Below are 14,315 nucleotides of genomic sequence, written 5' to 3' on the forward strand. Positions count from 1 at the left end.
TAACACTCTCCAACAAAACCAAAATAAACATAATGACAAAAAGGAATAATCCATCTTGGTTTATCCAGTTGGCCTACGTACAAAGTGTGCGGATTCTTGGCAGGAAATAGCTTTGGTTCGTAGACGATGGTGCTTGACATTGGGTTTAGTTTTACCCAATTGATATTGATGGATGTTTAAGATGACAGTGCAAATATCACAGAAAAGTAACTACATTTAGTCAGAAGATCCAAAGGTGGGTTAAGGCTTGAGTCACAGTGACCCTGCGCTAGTATTTGACTTGAGTGTGTGCCAACCCAGGACCCAGTGCCGTGCTCGTGCCTGGGCAGTTCTCTGAATGACAATGTTTCCGTGGCAGCGCTCTCAGTGGGTTGTGAAGGCTTCTTTGAATGTAATTCTACTTCAGAGTGGCTAATTGTTTTTATATGCTGTTTCGTTCATTTCAATTTTAACAGTCTACTCTTTTTACAGTGTATTACAGGCTCTATTCTAAACAAATGTCAACATTCTTTTTAACGAGGAGTCATTTGCTGAGGAGTAATTTCTTGAAATTAGCTGTATTTCTGAAGATTGTTAGTCAAGAGAGATGGGTTGTGTTGCATAATTGGGAGGAGGCCAGAATCAATGGGTCCCTATGTTTTCACTCTTATCGATGGGTCAAAAAGACCTATCTGTAAAATTGAGGGGGTTGTGACCCCCCTGCCTTCACATCACCCACCCACCCATATCTATGCCCCTGTGTTAAGGGCTGCTCTGACAGCACATTACTTATACGCAGGACCTAAAGTTAATTTTTTCGTTCACCAGCCAATGTGGTGTTACATCTATTTTTGCCAGCCACCTCCTAACCCCCCCCCCCCCCTCGCCACACACTTTACACCATAAAACACAAAACGAAGAGTATTCTGTAATGGTTTTGAATCAACTGTTTTCTGTTTGTGTTCCCCCTGTAGCCTCGAGGGAGCACCTTTCCTATGCTGGAGGGCCCTAACAGCCAGGAGGTGTTGGTGGAGGAGGAGTGTGTGATCACCCCGAGCACCAGTGTCAAGTTCAACGCCGCCCTGAGGGAACGCAACCGCATCAACTTCATGAGGAACCACCTGCTCCTCATCGGTAACTAACTCTCCTCTTCAGAACTGCCCTGTGTTGGATGGAAGAAATGACAAGTCCCCCGTTATCTTGGGTCGGTTGTCCTGGCACAGGTCAAGACTAATTTGAAGACTTTACATGGATTTCCTTGAAATGTTTTGTTGTTGTTGTCTAAGCCTCGGCTAGATTTGTGCCGGTGTTTAGAATGACGGTGTGACCGAAATAAGTGCGCTTTGGAATTTCTGGTCCCTTTTGATAAGATGACATATTGTAAAGGTCCAGCAACCTTTTGTCTCATTTCTTTCTGTGGTCCCTGACCTCTTACCATGTTGGTGGCTGTTTGGTGTGTGTGTCATCTCATCTATAACCCAGCAAAACGGGAAGTCATGAATGATGACTTCAGAGTATATGACTGAAAAAATATCAGTGGGAATATACTTCTGTTAGATTTGGTTCATAAGATTTCCTAGGGGTGCCAATAAGTCAGACGCCATTTCTCACAATAAATAACATCCAAGCCTCTATACGTTTTGCAAGAAGACACATTAAATCTACCGAAACCATGTGGGTTAATGTGTTATGATGAAACCAAGGTAGAAGGCCTTAATTCTAACTGTACTGTGCACATGAGGTCCCCACGCAATTTCAAATAGGTTGAACTTATTATTGAAAAATATTCTCAGTAGGATACAATCGCAAAATCCAGCTTTGCTAGATTGATAAGGACCTATCCAAACACATTTACCGCAACAATCCAAGCAAAAGGTGCTTCCCCAAATCATGTCTTGTGTAGGCTTCTGATGCCCTGTGCATTCCACAAAGGGACTTTCCTTCATGACGATGACAACAAATGATGATCGTTGGGTGTCTTTCTCCTAGGTCACCATGAAACGCCCCCTGACGCTCATAACAAGATTCTGGAGAAGTTCCCTGACAGTATACCACGTCAGCAGGGCAATGTCATCCCGCCAACCACAGAGAAGACCTTGGAGGAGGTGACTGTCCTTCAGCCTGCCAACTAACCTATCCTGTTTGGTGGACTGATTTGGTGTTGTTGGGTAAACATACGCTCTTCATCTCCTAGAAGGCGAATGAGAGTGGCATGAGTGATGACCCCCCTGCGAGCCCCAGCCCCCCAGCAGTCACCTCCATCCAGGAGCAGCCAGCGCGGACCACGCCGGTCAGGGTGGAAGCCCCTGTGGACTCCATGCTCAAAGACATGGCCACCATCATCTTCAGTACCTTCCTCCTCGCCGGCTGGGTGGCCTTTGTCATCACTTATCCCAAGGTGAGGTAGCACCTGCACTTTTCGGGGTGTCATTTGAAGCAAATTTGATCTACTGGCGTGCTTCAGTCCCGTTCACGTTCCAGCTCAGGGGTTCACCTGTGCCAACACAGTGGACATTGCTTGTCTGCTTGCCGCTAACTCGGGCAGGCTTGTAAGCGCGCCTGTGTCACACGGTTAGTTGAGTGAGAAACACTTTATTGAGACAGTGCTGAACCATGCATTTCAAATGCATACTGTAATGAAATGTGTATGTGGTACGTAAAATGTTAATAAAATATAGAATGTTCCTTATTGGCAATAGGGAAGGAAGGTTTTCTTGGTTCCTAATCTTACATTGATATTAAGCTGAACTCATTTAGCCTTTAGCAAACCTGCCCTGGAGCAGGTTAGTTCTGAAGGATTTGTTGACATAGAAATGCACCTGCCTTCAAGGTGAGACACTTTTGCAAGACCGGTTATCCCCGCTTTACCTCAGTTGACCAAAGCTTCCACACTAACTTCTCCAACCTGTATTGTCACCTTGATTCTCTGCTGGTGTGATTCTAGCTGTTACTACCTTGCTGCACATTTTTCATTAGGGTATATGAAGTCTAGCATTTCTTTGACATTTCTAAATGACAAACTTTAAACTTGGCATACACTTCAGGCCTGCGGTTCTTCTGGTGGTCTTTGACATGCCCGGTCCTTCTCTTACCCACCTGTCCTCTTCCAGAGTGTACACAAGCAGCAGCAGCTGCAGCATGAGCAGTTCCAGAGGCAGCTAGAGGAGAGGCTGGAGCTCCTGGGGAGGCAGCCGTTCCCTTCCCAGGGGGCCGACCTGCCCCTGCTGGCCCCGGACGCCGACTCAGACCACAGCAGTCCGAACGGCACCCCCAACATCACCCCCCGTGCCTCCAACCACTCCAACCTGTCTGTGTCCGAGCTTGGCAGCTCCGCCAACGAGCACGACGATGGCGGTATGGCGGACACGCGTGGATACACACTCAGCGACGGGCGCGCGCACACACACACACACACACACACACACACCCTAACACATGCTGGCTGATGTTCACGCTTACATAATGTCTGGCACAGCTCCAAACAATTCTTGAGGCCCGGAAATGTGACATCAAGACACATTCAATCAAATGTTTTTAAGAGTATGATTCTCCTTCCGATATGTGATGTTTCTTTTTGATTCATCAGATGAGGACTCCAGTGTGGTCAGAGTTGGAAAGATAACGTTCCGGCCCAGGAACGTTCTAGGACACGGTGCAGAGGGCACCATCGTTTATAAGTAAGACTCATCCCAGGAATTGGTGTCAGTCATTCCATTACCTCTGTGTCATTACAATTCCTTGGGGATATCCTGGCCATCATTTCTGTGCACACTTCGGCTGAAGGTTTTAGAATTGTGACACAGTCTTTGCAGGCATAAGCAACCTGGCTGGGTAAAGGTTTGGAATATTCTAATACGTTTTTCCTGCTCTCTTCAGGGGTCAGTTTGACAATCGTGCCGTGGCCGTGAAGAGGATTCTTCCAGAGTGTTTTAGCTTTGCTGACCGTGAGGTGGATCTGCTGCGTGAGTCAGACGAGCACCCCAATGTCATCCGCTACTTTTGCACAGAGAGGGACCGCCAGTTCCAGTACATCGCCATCGAGCTCTGTGCCGCCTCTCTTCAGGAGGTATTACAGCCAGTCTGACCTAGCGAGGGGACGTTTCACTGATATAACGCCACCCTGACCTAGCGAGGGGACGTTTCACTGATATAACGCCACCCTGACCTAGCGATGGGACGTTTCACTGATATAACGCCACCCTGACCTAGCGATGGGACGTTTCACTGATATAACGCCACCCTGACCTAGCGATGGGACGTTTCACTGATATAACGCCACCCTGACCTAGCGATGGGACGTTTCACTGATATAACGCCACCCTGACCTAGCGATGGGACGTTTCACTGATATAACGCCACCCTGACCTAGCGATGGGACATTTCACTAATTTAACCAGCAGGACCCTCCCACCATTGAACAATACACTGAAAATGATTCTACAAGCCTCTCATTCACATCTCGTCTGTGTGCTTTAGACAATGTAGATGTAAATCAATGTCACATCGTCTGTTAAAACAAATGTGTGTTCCTATAAAACGCTGCCTACAGCTTGATCTATTTTTCTCCAAGCTCATGACAAACAACCTGCCACTGATGTTGTTGAGCATGTTGCTGTCAGCTTGATCTCAAGTCAGACAAAAGCATTGCGAACTGCACATCATTACTGTGACAGCCTAAGCTTGACCTCCAAAGTTGCCTTAAGCCCCATACCTTCTTCCTGACTTTTAAGCTTCTGCTTTCCGCTTACTACTTCATTCAGTAATTTTCTTTAACTTATTCACTGGACGCTGACTGTTTCTGACCCCTCTTTCAGTATGTGGAGAGACAGGACTTTGATCGCCATGGCCTGGAGCCTGTGATGCTCCTGCAGCAGACTATGTCAGGACTGGCCCACCTGCATTCTCTCAATATAGGTAATTATTTTGGGGGTGGGTAGCACAACACAATGTTGGAGTAGCACAAAAAAATTATTCAAAATTAGATGTAGGTTGAGTGTAGTGTGAGTCCTATTTTTAAAGCAGATCTTGTGAAGTGATGTGCAAAATCATTAAAAACTCTGACCAATTCTCTCATTACTGAATTAGAAGTGTGACATTGAAATGTTTTGTTTGATTTATTATTTCTAAACACTGACACAAAATAAAGTATTGTATGGTGACAGAAATTGTCTTAGAGGACAGAACTAATGGCCTCCACCTGTTAACCATTACATTTGCTGTCACATTTTCTAGATTAATTGAATCTGGAAAATTACGACCAAATAGTAGTCTTCAGGTGATAAATAGTAATGCATAGATTTCGAAATGGGAACAAAATAATATCCAAGTGTTGAGAAATCCCAGGCAACACAGTTGAATCCATTATAAGGAAGTGGACGCACCAATCAGTCTTCTCAAGAGTGATGCCCAAACCTCACTCTGCCTCAGCACACCATCCAGACAGTGCAATAATGTGGTGGCAGGATGATGCAGTAGGGATGCTGTCAGCAGGGACTTGGCGTATCGTTAAAGTTCAAGGAAGAATGGATGGAGAAAAATACAGGGAAAGACTGCAAGAAAACAAGCTTCAGTCGGGAAACTTTTGTGAACGTTCAATATTTTATGATATTTTTTATTGAATATTTTCCAACATAAACACAATGTCACAAAAAAATTAGCTTCACTGTCTGTGTTTTAAGGGATCAAACAGAACAAAATCTGAATCCACCATTTGTTTTTCAGTAAGTTGACCGATGTACTGTAGACAGATTAGTCTGCATGATGATATGGACAGAACATCTGTCGTGATTCAGTGTTTTATATTAAGATTTTATCGGCAAGACAGAAACACTTGGTTAAACCTTTAAAATAAATCATAGTAATATAATACAGTTTGAAAGCCAGTTATGACATTGTATTTGAATAGATATTAAAATTTGATTTGTGGAGCCTGCCTCCTTGCACAAACAACATGCTGATTTACATCACCACTGCTAGAATCTGTATTAAAGTTTACATTGGCGTTGCCCAAGCTAATACTTTGAGCTAATTGACATTCTGCTAATGAGTTTATTACTAGTATGCAGACAATGCATGAATTGACCAAATGCTGAAAGAGTAAAGATCTTTGTTGGTGATCTGTTTAACTGTTTTAATTTGTGCGCTGTCACTGCCCTGCCTGCTTCAGTGATAGCTGGGGGCTTGGTGAGCTCTGGCCTGGAAACTGACAGCAGCAGGGAGAGAGACTAGAAGAGGATTAATCTGTGGTTAAACAAAGCCTCATAATTCCAACCAGTCTTGTTTGATCAGTGTTGAACTTAAGGTTAAAGGTCATTACTCTCAGACTTGTTGATCCAGCGGTCTAACCTGCTGTCAGGCATAGCTGCTCATGAGGCAAAAACATTCCTGACCGTTTCTATCAGTTAAAGCATGGATGCTGGGTAAACATATTTATAAAGTCCCGATGAAAATGGGTCTGATGCTCTCTGCTGCTTTTGTTCCCAGTGCACAGAGACTTAAAACCCCACAACATCCTAGTGTCCATGCCCAACGCTCACGGCCGGGTGCGAGCCATGATCTCAGACTTTGGCTTATGCAAGAAATTGGCGGTGGGCCGACACAGCTTCAGCAGGAGATCCGGAGTGCCAGGCACTGAAGGGTGGATCGCCCCCGAGGTCCTCAGTGAGGATTGCAAGGAAAACCCTGTGAGTGCTTCCCCTCCCTGCTGGAGGCACTGGTCCTGAAGAGACCACTGCACCGTTTCCTTTCCTTTCCAAAAAAGTTGAATAGGAAAGTTTTGAGTGAGGAACGGAAGTGTTTCATTTGCAGTGGTCTCTTCATTTTAACCCTTCTGTAGCTCACTGAAAACCTTCCTTCTCAACTTTTTTGGAAAGGAAAGAGAAAGGTGGTCTCTTATATACTTATTAGTCTTATCAGTTATTCCAAAGCATAAAGGAAACGCTGTCTCTGACTCTAACAACTGTTCCTCTGCAGACATGCACGGTGGACATCTTCTCCGCGGGCTGTGTGTTCTACTATGTGGTGTCCCAGGGATGCCATCCCTTTGGCAAGTCCCTGCAGAGGCAAGCCAACATCCTGCTGGGAGCCTACAGCCTGGACCAGCTACAGTCTGACAAACATGGTGAGGACCCACCAAAAGGAAGACCAGAACTTTGGTTTAGCCTTTGGTTGTAAACAGTATGCAGTTGAATGTATTTTTTACTTTTACCAATATCAGTTCAGCCTGACCAGCTATTTTGGTGAAGGCAGTAATATACATAGTTCATGTACAGTGGATATAAAAAGTCTACACACACCTGTTAAAATGCCAGGTTTCTGTGATATACAAAGCATGTAGAGGTCTGTCATTTTTATCATAGGTACACTTCAACTGTGAGAGATGGAAATCTAAAACAAAAATCCAGAAAATCACATTGTATGATTTTTTAATTATTAATTTGCATTTTATTGCATGACATAATCAGAAAAGCAGAACTTATATTTGGTACAGAAACCTTTGTTTGCAATTACAGAGATCATACGTTTCCTGTAGTTCTTGACCAGGTTTGCACACACTGCAGCAGTATCAAATACTTGTTCTCCCCACTGTATAATGTGAACAATTCAAGTGAAAAACAAACTGAAATCTTCGAGGGGGAAAAATGAAAAATAAAAATCTTACAATAACCTGGTTGCATAGGTGTGCACACCCTCTTATAACTGGGGATGTGGCTGTGTTCAGAATTAACCAATCACATTCAAACTCATGTTAAATAGAAGTCATTACACACCTGCCACCATTTAAAGTGACTCTGATTAATCACAAAGTTTGGCTGTTCTAGTAGGAGTTTCCTTAAATTTTCTTAGTTGCATCTCAGCAAAACCCATGGTCCGCAGAGAGCTTCCAAAGCATCAGAGGGACCTCATTGTTGAAAGATATCAGTCAGGAGAAGGGTACATAAGATTTCCAAAGCCATGGAACACAGTGAAGATAGTCATCATAAAGTGGAGAAAATATGGCACAACAGAGACATTACCAAGAACTGGACGTCCCTCCAAAATTTATGAAAAGACAAGAAGAAAACTGGTCAGGGAGGCTTCCAAGAGGTCTAAGAACTTTTTGGCCATAATTCCAAAAGGTATGTTTGGCGCAAAAACAACACTGCACATCACCATACCCACAGTGAAGCATAGTGGTGGCAGCATCATGCTTTGTGGCTGTTTTTCTTCAGCTGGAACCGGGGCCCTAATCAGGGTGGAGGATATTATGAACAGTTCCAAATACAAGGTAATTTTGTCACAAAACCTTCAGGCGTATGTTAGAAAGCTGAAGATAAAGAGGAAGTTCACCTTTCAGCACGACAATGACCCAAAGCACACATCCAAATCATCAAAAGCATGGCTTCACCAGAAGAAGATTTACATTTTGGAATGGCCCAGCCAGAGCCCAGACCTGAATCCAATTGAACATCTGTGGGGTGATCTGAAGAGGGCTGTGCACAGGAGATGTCCTCGCAATCTGACAGATTTGGATCACTTTTGCAAAGAAGAGTGGGCAAATATTGGCATTTCAAGATGTGCCATGCTAATAGACTCCTACCCCAAAAGACTGAGTGCTGTAATAAAATCAAAAGGTACTTCAACAAAGTATTAGTTTAAGGGTGTGTACACTAATGCAGCCAGGTTATTGAGAGTTTTATTTTTTTTCCTGAAAAATTTCAGTTTGTTTTTCAACTGAATTGGTCACATTATAGGTCACATTATAGGTGGAAAAGCTTCTGACATGATTTATCTTTGTCTCATTCTTTTACATCACAAGAACCTGGCATTTTAACAGGGGTGTGTAGACTTTTTATATCCACTGTAGATGGACAGTGTTCTAATGTCATGGTAATTTTTTGTAAATGTAAACTGAAAGATTGCAAGTCAAGGTTGTTTGACATACTAGATCTCCCCATGGTAATGGTCTTTTTCTGGTCTGGTCTATCCAAGAGGACGTTGTGGCCACAGACCTGATAGAACAGATGTTGAGCATGGAGCCCCAGAGGAGGCCCTCTGCTGAGACTGTCCTCAAACACCCCTTCTTCTGGAGCCTGGAGAAACAGCTGCAGTTCTTCCAGGTCAGAATCAATACCTCTCTTAAGTCTTTGATGTAATAATACTTGTTTTCTTAAAGTAGTTATAATTTAAAGGTGTTTTAAATATAATAGATTTAAAAACATCTTTCATATACAGCATGGGATGCTAATTTGAATAATGTATATAAAACAAGCCATTAAACATTTGGTCAGGAGAGGTCTTAATGTGTCATATCTTTCTCTTGTAGGACGTTAGTGACCGAATAGAGAAGGAGCCACTGGACGGACCAATTGTAAGGCAGCTGGAGCGAGGGGGGCGGGCCGTGGTGAAGTTGGACTGGAGGGAACACATCACAGTCCCTCTGCAGACAGGTAGGAGACTGACTAATCCAGAATCCGTTTTAACACTACTACTGGTGTTACTGATTCTAATATAGGATCATTTTTAACACTACTACTGGTGTTACTGATTCTAATATAGGATCATTGTTAACACTACTACTGGTGTTACTGATTCTAATATAGGATCATTTTTAACACTACTACTGGTGTTACTGATTCTAATATAGGATCATTTTTAACACTACTACTGGTGTTACTGATTCTAATATAGGATCATTTTAACACTATTACTGGTGTTACTGATTCTAATATAGGATCAGTTTTAACACTACTGTTGGTGTTACGGATTCTAAAATGGGAATTAGGGTATATTGGTTTCCTTTGTTTTAAGGAAAATAATACACAGTATTTGTATTGTAAATGCAAGAAAGTATATATTGTATATTGCAATCGAATTAGTAATACTTGCCCTGCAAGAGTTCAGGGCAGAAGAGAGTCAAGATGATTCTAGGTGATTAAATGTTAGTAACAATTATGAGGCAGAAGATAACAGCCAGTTATTTATTGTTTTTCGGGCCATGCATGGTAAACTGGCTCAGTAAATTCTGTCAGACAAATGGAATTCAACTTAGTAGGAAATCAACTAAATGTTGTCCTGAGACATGAACAAAATGGATTATTGATTTGCGTTTTCCTGGAACTTTCTGAGAAGACAGGAAAGCCTGTCTGTGTGAACTATTTTGTCCATCACTTCGTCTAGCCATTATCAGTTAATAAATACTTTTTATTACCTTCTCATACGTTAACCAGCCTATGCCAATCTGACAGACTCTCATTGTCATCCATCTAGTGGCAATTTATTTAGCAAACCCCACAATCTCAATGTTACAGAAACACTGCTTACCATTCAAGGGAGACGGGCACATGGAGGGAAATGGGTACATAGAGGGAGACGGGCACGTGGAGGGAGACGGGCACGTGGAGGGAGACGGGCACGTGGAGGGAGACGGGCACGTGGAGGGAGACGGGCACGTGGAGGGAAATGGGTACATAGAGGGAGACGGGCACGTGGAGGGAGACGGGCACGTGGAGGGAGACGGGCATGTGGAGGGAGACGGGCACGTGGAGGGAGACGGGCACGTGGAGGGAAATGGGTACATAGAGGGAGACGGGCACGTGGAGGGAGACGGGCACGTGGAGGGAGACGGCCACGTGGAGGGAGACGGCCACGTGGAGGGAAATGGGTACATAGAGGGAGACGGGCACGTGGGGGGAGACGGGCACGTGGGGGGAGACGGGCACGTGGGGGGAGACGGGCACGTGGGGGGAGACGGGCACGTGGGGGGAGACGGGCACGTGGGGGGAGACGGGCACGTGGGGGGAGACGGGCATGTGGGGGGAGACGGGCACGTGGGGGGAAATGGAGAGGAAGGGTGCAGCCGGCCAACATTATATAAGACTCAGACACTCTCTGAGTGAGTAGATATATGCTAATGTATTGGTGTGATGAACCATGTTTTGCCCCATAGATTTAAAACAGTAGATTCTGGTAAAGCAATGTCATGTGTACTCTGCCATGTTCATGCTCATTCCACATTAGTACATAATGGGGATCATAACGTGTGTAATTAATTCCTTTGTCTTCCTCTCTTGGCAGATCTACGCAAATTCCGGTCATACAAAGGAGGGTCTGTCAGAGATCTTCTCCGTGCAATGAGAAACAAGGTGTGTTTCCCTACAATAAACAGAAACAAAATGAGTTTTAGTAGTTTGATGTACCGTTCATGATGGGAGGGAACATTTCACACCAGCATGCCTGTCATTCTGCCTGTACCTTTTCCTTTGCAACAGCCCTTTTGTGTGGAGACCTTTTTAAAGACGTCCATTCATGGAATCCGTGTTTTTTTGGTTTTCCTCCTACAGAAGCATCATTACAGGGAGTTACCAGCAGAGGTGCAGGAGACCCTGGGGTCCATCCCAGACGACTTTGTCTTCTACTTCACCTCCCGTTTCCCCCATCTTCTGCGCCACACGTACCAGGCCATGCGTAGCTGTGCCCACGAGAGGCCTTTCCTGCCCTACTACCCGAGCTCAGAGCAGCTGGCCTGGATACGGACTGCCTACACAGCACCCGGGCCATGCATGCACCCTGCGCCCAACGCTACAGAGACAGGGCTGCAAACAACACCGTCACAACCAGAGGAACCCACACCACCCCCACAGGCCTTTTCAAACTGTGTACCCTCCACACCCCAGTCAGTGACTGTATCAGACACAAAACCCCCCACACCCCAGTCAGTGACTGTATCAGACACAAAACCCCCCACACCCCAGTCAGTGACTGTATCAGACACAAAACCCCCCACACCCCAGTCAGTGACTGTATCAGACACAAAACCCCCCACACCCCAGTCAGTGACTGTATCAGACACAAAACCCCCCACACCCCAGTCAGTGACTGTATCAGACACAAAACCCCCCACACCCCAGTCAGTGACTGTATCAGACACAAAACCCCCCACACCCCAGTCAGTGACTGTATCAGACACAAAACCCCCCACACCCCAGTCAGTGACTGTATCAGACACAAAACCCCCCACACCCCAGTCAGTGACTGTATCAGACACAAAACCCCCCACACCCCAGTCAGTGACTGTATCAGACACAAAACCCCCCACACCCCAGTCAGTGACTGTATCAGACACAAAACCCCCCACACCCCAGTCAGTGACTGTATCAGACACAAAACCCCCCACACCCCAGTCAGTGACTGTATCAGACACAAAACCCCCCACACCCCAGTCAGTGACTGTATCAGACACAAAACCCCCCACACCCCGGTCAGTGCCAGTCACGTTACCAGTAGAGCCAGTATCACCCCTATCATTAAAAGTCCAACTGCTACTGCCTATCTCATTCCCATCTACGACGCTGCCAAAACTTCCCCCACAGACAGTGTTGCCCACCCAGCCTTCAGAACCACCCACACCCTCGAACCCTTCTTCAGGTCCCATCCCACCTGAACCCCACATACTGCCAGTACCACACCCAATCACACTGGACACTGAGCCTGCCTGAAAGCCAGACAAGGGTTGGTGGATGGGCGTAGAGTAGCATTGCCTTATAAGTGGACACGTACTGGGGTTATGCAGCTTTGTCCTGTGCTGGTGTGGACCAGGCCTGCAGTGCCTGTAAGCTTCCAGCAGGGGGAGCAGTAGACCAAACCAAGTGCCTTCCCTGCTCAGCTGTGGCTACATTTTTTCAGAATGGAACCGTCCCAAGGTCCCCTAAAGCATCAAGAAGCCAGAGTGGAAATGACCTAATGATGGCTGTGCTGCATAGTACAGACTATCAATTTTGTTTGCAATGGAGTCCCTCCTAATGTAAAGTATTAAGAGGTATTGAAGTGTTGCTAGGCATAAAATGGCAAAGCAAGGGAATCCTTCTGCTGATGTTGTTGAAGAGTCGACGCTGGTAGTTGTACTGTGCAATGTTTCCCAGTTTCCCTCAGTGAGCCTATTCACTGTAGAGGTGTGTTTTTAAATTTTTGTTAAATTGGTTATTACTTGATCATTGATAATCATGATGATCTGGCCATTGTGCCTTTTTAAATAACACTGTGCTGTGTGTCAGCTCTTTGAAGGTAGATGTCTCAGAAGTTGTTTTGCTTACTGCTGCTAGTGATGTTTTTTTCTTGTGCAGGCGAGGGCAGATATTCCAAAGGGTGTTTGAAGTGAACATTGGTAAAAGCATCTTTTTCTACTTTTGTCTGTCTGTTAGCTTTCTGCTGTGCATCAAGCACAAAGGAAGTTGTAATTGTTTTTGAATGCAGGGCATAACCCAAAGCCTTGCTTGTCTGCAGATTTTTGTACAAACTAGAGGGTTCCACGAAAACGGTTTGTCTTTAAATCCCAAGATCATTACAGATGTTTTCATTTCACATTCTGGTTATGGGCTAATCGTGTCCTTTTTAAATGGAGAAATGATATTACTAAAGGATGATCCAATGCAACATGCTTTATTCAAACTTTAATTGTCAGAAATAATGGATGAATAGTTTGATAATGTATTACATTTATTAATAGTTGGTTTTATTATTTGATTTCTCTGTGTAGTTATTTTACTTTATTTTGTACTTTTTATACTACATCCCACAACTCTTAATTTATGCATTTTGTCAAACAACTATGATTTTAATTAGAGGGGTCAAGAGTAAATTACAGTGTATGGTTTTGTGGTTGAATTTCTGTTCTGATCTTGCCCTTTTAATGTTAATATCACTTTAAATCCCTTTAATTTATATTACTTTGTCTAAAAACAATGCATATCATCCTGATTATGCAATAGGCTTATATATTGAGAGCCCTTCACAGTTTCACCAGTTTTTAATTTTGCCTTGCCAGAAATTATGCAGCTGTTTGAGTTAAAATGCCAAATAAATCAGCATTATATTTGTGACTTTGAAGTTTTATTTACTTTATTTCTTCTTGTGATGAAACAAAGAGGTATACATGAGCAACAAAAGAGAAACTTGGCCTTAACCATACAGGTTTGTGGTAACACCGCAGAGTCCTGAATCCAGTTCAGCGGATTGAATCAAAAGAATATGTCAGCTTGCAGTTTTGTGTGTAAGAAATGTTTTATGTCAAGACAAAACATTATTTATGTGAGGGGTGGTGTAGATAATCAGCTACTATCTGTTGCTAGGTAGCCTAACTAGTAACTAGGGCTGTCAAAATTAATTAAATGTGCTTAACGGCGTTCATTTCATTTTTCACCATTAACACATTTATCTTTTTTTGAGCCTCAGAACTATAGCTAGTGCTGGACTTGAACGGGAGCTGTCACTTTATTTGGCACTTGACTTGGGCTGGAGTGGTTGAGAGGGCTTCACATTAGCTTTTTTCAGTGTAACAATGTAGAGTAGCCTACGCATTC

General features: G+C 44.2%; 1 protein-coding gene across 4 annotated transcripts in view; it reads left to right on the top strand.

The window, feature by feature from the left end:
• The window catches only part of ern1 (endoplasmic reticulum to nucleus signaling 1), a 32,581-nt gene extending 18,746 nt beyond the window's left edge, over window positions 1-13,835 (top strand). For 2 of the 4 annotated variants that reach the window (XM_020051289.3, XM_034295287.1), the window contains 13 exons: window positions 954-1,113; window positions 1,969-2,084; window positions 2,174-2,377; window positions 3,090-3,333; window positions 3,566-3,656; window positions 3,856-4,045; window positions 4,794-4,893; window positions 6,463-6,662; window positions 6,952-7,099; window positions 8,950-9,077; window positions 9,284-9,407; window positions 11,035-11,102; window positions 11,301-13,835. In XM_020051289.3, coding sequence (XP_019906848.3) covers window positions 954-1,113; window positions 1,969-2,084; window positions 2,174-2,377; window positions 3,090-3,333; window positions 3,566-3,656; window positions 3,856-4,045; window positions 4,794-4,893; window positions 6,463-6,662; window positions 6,952-7,099; window positions 8,950-9,077; window positions 9,284-9,407; window positions 11,035-11,102; window positions 11,301-12,455 — 2,928 coding nt within the window. In that variant the 3' untranslated portion in view covers window positions 12,456-13,835. The remainder of the gene's footprint in view (window positions 1-953; window positions 1,114-1,968; window positions 2,085-2,173; window positions 2,378-3,089; window positions 3,334-3,565; window positions 3,657-3,855; window positions 4,046-4,793; window positions 4,894-6,462; window positions 6,663-6,951; window positions 7,100-8,949; window positions 9,078-9,283; window positions 9,408-11,034; window positions 11,103-11,300) is intronic. The other 2 variants (XM_034295286.1, XM_034295285.1) reach the window with 2 other exon arrangements.
• Window positions 13,836-14,315: the final 480 nt, after the last annotated feature.

This window comes from Esox lucius, chromosome 11 (assembly GCF_011004845.1).
Source record: "Esox lucius isolate fEsoLuc1 chromosome 11, fEsoLuc1.pri, whole genome shotgun sequence".
In the NCBI taxonomy this organism is placed as follows: domain Eukaryota; kingdom Metazoa; phylum Chordata; class Actinopteri; order Esociformes; family Esocidae; genus Esox; species Esox lucius.